At 41.1% G+C, this 6,000-nt stretch overlaps 1 protein-coding gene across 2 annotated transcripts in view; it reads right to left on the reverse strand.

Annotated features, from left to right (window-relative positions):
• Positions 1-5,994, reverse strand: part of ssbp4 (single stranded DNA binding protein 4) — a 107,437-nt gene extending 101,443 nt beyond the window's left edge. For both annotated transcript variants that reach the window (XM_008277509.1, XM_008277511.1), the window contains exon 1: positions 5,867-5,994. In XM_008277509.1, coding sequence (XP_008275731.1) covers positions 5,867-5,922 — 56 coding nt within the window. In that variant the 5' untranslated portion in view covers positions 5,923-5,994. The remainder of the gene's footprint in view (positions 1-5,866) is intronic.
• Between the last annotated feature and the right edge of the window lie 6 nt (positions 5,995-6,000).

The following is a 6,000-nucleotide window of genomic DNA, read 5'->3' on the forward strand; positions in this document are numbered from 1 at the left end:
GTCATTCAGAAAATAAAAGTACAGAACATGTATATTTAATGTATGCAGGGGCGTGCTGAACGCAACACAAAGCGTAACTGGAGAAAAACACTAAATATTATTTCCTTAAATATGAAATATTCATATAAAAAGGCCGTTTGGACGTGACGGGGCGCTGTGGATGAAGGTGAATGAGACGCTGGCTGCCGGTTTGAGACACCTGTGATACTGTGAGCCTTTATTCCCGCTGCACAGACTGTTTATATTTGCTTGGCTTTGTTATGGCAGTTCCTTTGTCAAAACAAATCAGTGTCAATGAGCATGTAAACACGAATGGCTTTAGCCATGGGTTAATCCACACATTGTCACAAACACACACACACACACACACACACACACACACATGCACATACGAGAATTTGCAGTCAAGCACACATCTCTGATTCTCAGCCTGCCAGCAGCCACGTCGGCTCTGTGACGCTGCCTCCTGACGGCATCACCTGTAAACGTCCTCTAACCTCGCTGTTTAAATACCGGCTCACTCCTTCATTTTCACCCAAATTGGATTTTTAACTCACAAAAGCACTTTTCGAGCTAAACAGAACGAGGAGAGGCATTTCTAATGATTTGTGATGAGAGATTAAACTGACATTGCTGACATAGTTCTGTTATCGCCACAGTTTCCCCCCTCAGCAGTTAATGAGCACAATAATATGATGATGACAAAAACAGTCCAAAGTTTACGAGGAATCACTGGTTTTCTGTGTTAAGACCGACTTAACACATGAAGACTTCTTCGCCTGATCGCTGCTCAGACAGATGCTTTTCTCCGTATGCTAATAAAAGACGTGCACACTTCTCCTCTGTGTGCTCTGTTACCAAACTGATTAACAACTTCAGGCACGTAGCTTCAATATTTATACTGTCTCCTTTATTTCAAGTGAGAAAACTAACAAATTTGTGCGGATGCACCAAAAGCAGCTGACGAAAGGCAGCATTAATTGACTGTTGACATATCTGAATGAAAGCACAGTCAGCCAAAGGGTGCTGAGGGTAAATCAAGGGTTTCTTTACTTTTAGAGCAATGTTTCTGCCTATGTTAGTGCGCGGCTCTTTATGCTTCCTTCAAAAGGCTAAAATGCAGATGGCAGAGCCATCTGTGTAGAATCAAAACCATGCATTCAGACCTGAAGATCCCCATTAAACTGCATGTAAATACATGGGAGGAGCCAGGGGAGGAGCAGAGGATGTAAAGAAACCGGCGTTCAAAACAAACTGATTAACTTTACACTTGAAGTTCTTTTCCCAAACAAATCCAGCAACACTTGAGATCACAGAAAAAAACGTCTGTAAACAAACACGGAGTATTAAGAAACAAATGCAGGGAGCAAAATTCTTTTGGAAAGTGAGGACGTGCTTTTAAAAAATGAGATGTTTGATCACGCTATTAAATATTTTTGTGAATGGCACCTTTAATTAAGATGCTGGATTCATCAGTGCACATTTCAAAGAGGTTCCAGTTACTAAATAATAAGGAGACATTAATATTGAAGGTGCTGCATTACTCCCATCCTAATTAAATTAAATAAAACCATGGAAAAAAAAAAGTGTGGAGTGTAATTAATTTCTTTGGTTGCAAGGGCAACAGTTCTTCCCCTACCTTTATTATTATTATTAGCTTGTTCTCTTTACAAAATGTCTCATCACAATAACATTTCACAAGGATTTGCAAAGAAAACACTTCACTCCCCCCATGTTGCTGCTACCTGTGATCTCAAGACAGCGAGACCAGGCAGCTGAAGGAATCCACATAAGTGTGAAATGTTTGTTTTATGTTGTATTTCTGAACAAACAGGTTGGATTCGAGCCTTGGTTTCAAGGCTTTAAAAGGGAATAAAAAATAAAAAAAACGCATGGCTCTGCGCTCAGTGTCGCCAGAACACTCAAACACACAAATGAGCTTTTATACTGGAACATTTTGTATAGTAAGCCTGAGACTACTGTATGGAGCTGTAGGCATTCAGGAGGACAAACACAAGCACTGTACTGGAGGAGAGCAGATGCTTTTCCTGACAAAGTTTTCCAGCTTCAGAGTGTATCAGCGCACACCTGTAAACGCCAGGTTACACGCATAAAGGCAGCAACTGTACCAAACTCACAAGTCAAACCTGAAATTAAACACTGCTTCCTAAGGTGTGATGGGGAGGATGGCAACAGCAGGAGCATTTATACAAAGACACAGCATAACACCTAAAACCTCACAGAATTAAGAGCACACGTTGTACGCTACAGGCCTTTTTCATTGACAGTGGGGGTTTCAATATTTCAAGCAACTCAAAATGACACCACCTTGTTAACAAACCCCCCCAAAAAAATAACGTGATATCACAAATTAAAGTCTGCAGTCCTTTTTTAAATAATGTGCATATATTTGAAATATTTTAGGAATTTAATTTGACAGAATGTGCTCACAGCAGCAAAAACTCACAGCAGTAAACTACACAAGGCAGCAGTTTGGAAAAAGAGTGTACCGGTGCACACCTGTAAACACCAGGCTGCACCAATAATGGCAGCAAGTGAAATAAACAACATTTTCTAAGGTGCAGCAAGAAAGATTGCAACACTTGGAGGGATAATAAAGAAAAAAGCGCCAAAAAACTCACTGAATTGGAGTGAATTTAGTGAGTTGCCCTCTTTTTTTAGCATTAATTACAATTATTCTCAACATATTGTTTCTTAATCCCTGTTAACAGCTGACCACCACTCAGAATGACCCCACCTTGCAAATAAACCCCCCAAATTAATGTGGCGTCAGAAATCAAAGTCTGCAGCCTCCTATCCTTCACATAAAAAACTGTGAAATATTTTAGAAATTTAAATCAACCGCGTATCAAAACGTGCTCGCCAGCAACCAAACTCGTGACAAGGAAGCATTTGATATCAGATCAGCACACCTGTAAACACCAGGTTACGTGCATAAAAGGCACCGACTGTACCAAACTCACAAGTCAAACCTGAAATATAACACCATTTTCTAAGGTGTGATGGGGAAGATTGCAACCCCAGGAGCTGAATTTTTTTTTTTTTGAAAAAAAGAAACACAATAACACCTAAAAACTCACAGAATTAGAGGGTATAATCCAACATTTTTGGCCTTTTTTGGCATTAATTGAAACAGTAGGGTTACAGTATATCAACAGTGGGCTCCAACAACTCAAAACGACACCACCTCGCCAACAAAAACATAATCAGGAATGAATCGCTGCAGCTCCTCTCCTTTTTTTTTAAAATAATCTGCATATATGTAAAATATGTCAGGAATTTAATGAGACAAAATGTGCCCACAGCAGCAAAAACACTCAGCGCAGGAACACAAGGAAGCAGCAATCAGAATACACTTATCAATAAATATTCACCTCCACAAGTTCTTCCTCGTGGCTCCAGTGCTCTGGTGGAGCTCACATGTCCTGCCCACACCCTTGTATTGTCTGATTGCTTTCAGCTGTACAAGGAAAACATTGCTGCGGACTAATTACATTTTTCTCTTGCTTCCAATGTCAGTGTCTGCTCTTCCTCAACAAGTTTTACGCGTTGACTCCAACTCCAAATTTAAAAGAATGGCGAGATAAAAACACACATTAGTGAGACAAAGGTGTTCTGATTAGAGCCGATTGTATCCTGAACACACCAGACCTCACAATTTACAGTTTAACAGTCTTGATAATCAGACCTCCAAGAAAAAAAAAAGAGCTGCAGCTGTGGTGCCAAACTGTACGCTTTAATAGGATACGAGTCCATCCGGGGCGCCCTCTTTTCAATATCTGAATATGTAAAGACTCATATGAATATGTAAATATGAATATGAGCTAATTCAGTGATGCATTGAGGCAGCTGTTGTGAGCTCCACATTTACAAGGAAACATGTGTTGGCCCTGCGGGGCAGGTTAGGGTGACAAGACAGGTGAGGGGAGAGGGCAAGCGTCGTCTATTATGTGTGGACAGACCCTATAGGCCTGTGACACACACACACACACACACACACACAAGCTAAAGTGAAGGTTTAAGGAGCACCGTGGAGGCTCTAATGAATAAAAGGTAGAAAGAAATGCAAACAAACACACTCAAATAAACCCATTCTGGTTTTTTCCCCCCCATATTATTATTAACAAGCAGCCTTTAACACAGAAGCATTCAGCATTTCCAGTTCTCCAAAGACCTGTATTTCTTATGAGTTAAATTATTAATCCTCCTCCTACACCATCATTTGAAATACATGCTGCCTCTGCACTGATTTCACTCCCAATAACACATGGAACATAATCCACAGTCCCTGAACAAGCAACAACAAAAAGAAGAAAAAAAAAACACATCAGTTAAATGACACATTGCCTCTCGGTGTATTGTAAATAAAGTAAATGAAGCTGAGGCTGCACAAACAGGTGTAGGAGCAGCCTGCTGACGGTTCCTATGCAATATTAACGCATCATATGCCGGTTCAAAGGTCACGGCTGCCGACTGTTGGTGAAACCACATGGGACTGTTTTCATTTTCACTCCTCCACCTCAACACACAAACACAAGGAGCCGCTCAGCGTTCCAACGAGCTGAATTCAGACAAAAGTCGTATTCGAGGAAGCCTCCAGTGAAAGCATCTCTAGAAAGCTTAATCAATCCAATGTGACACCGAGATGCAATGAAAAAAAAGAAATAAATGCAAGAGAGTCTCTAAAGAAATGTGGTTTCTATTACAGATGTATGAGGTGCTGTGTAACAAGCTCAGCCTCTCAGGACTTGACAGTGTGTTTTTTTGGATTACAATTGCGTCTCAGCAGGGATCCCTACTCACTCCTCTAACCTCCAGACTGCGTTTGGTGCTTAAAAATAGCTAATGATGATAAAAGACTCTGATCTAAATGGTTGGGATGCAAAGAAGGTGCAACTCTTTGCAAAGACATGCAGCACATGAATAAAAGGGGCAAAGCAGCAGCAGCAGCAGCAGGCTTCACTCTACAGGGGGACATTTAAAAGTTTTTAAGGAAAAAAGAAGCATGAATGAATGCATAGAAAAAAATTAAATGAAAGAAATATTTTGCCAATTTTTTTCCCCCACCTCCCAACAGATCTCCCCACACAATCCCTTCAGCATTGCTATTTCTTGCTTTAGAATAAACTGCAAAATAGTGAAATGTTCGTGGCAGCATGACTCTGCTTCATGTGAGTGCAAAAGTTTACCACCGCTGTATGTTCGCTGAATGGGACCAAACTTTTCCCTTCATCACCAGCCGGCTTTACGCACACAAATACAAATTATATCTACTTCTAAGCCCACAAGAAAAGAAAAAATAAAAACAAATAAATCAACCGTGCAGCAGATTTTTTAGAAAGTTAAACGAGCAGCGAGCAAGCACGCCTCTGTCCGCGCAGGGACGAGCACGAACAGCCCCGGAGAGACACGCTTCTTTCGCCCGAAAATAACGCGTCTTCCTCCAACTTTTTAACGCGGCGGCGAATTTATTCGCAACGTATCAGCGAAATAAAATAAAACAACGCAGGGAAGGAGAAAAAAAAAAGGAGGGGAGGTTTGCAAGAAAAGGCAGTACATATCCGAAAGAAAGTGCAAACGAGAGATTAAAAAATTTAAAAGAAAAATAAATGAAAAAGTTTAAGAGACGCACCTCTAAGGTGGTCGCAGAGGAGGGAGGAGGAGGAGGAGGAGGGGGGCACGGAGGAAGGAGCGCACTTTTTGGTTACAGGAGCTCCTTTTAAATTACAGTTTAGAAAGTTGTGCTCCCCTCCTTCTGCCCACCTCGGCTGCACACACACACACAAAAAAAAATGATAAGCAGGTAAACTCCAACATATATAAGCGCGTAAAAAAATCCACTTACTTTTCTCTCGCTTGGCTATCGGAAGGGACGACAGCTCCTTTACCTTTGGCGTACATGCTGAATTCTGTTTTAAGACTTTTGCCCCACTCAACACCTGTCAAAGAAAGCAGCCAGGAAAACGCTCCATCTCCATA

This window comes from Stegastes partitus, unplaced genomic scaffold (genome assembly GCF_000690725.1).
Source record: "Stegastes partitus isolate 25-593 unplaced genomic scaffold, Stegastes_partitus-1.0.2 Scaffold99, whole genome shotgun sequence".
NCBI lineage: Eukaryota > Metazoa > Chordata > Actinopteri > Pomacentridae > Stegastes > Stegastes partitus.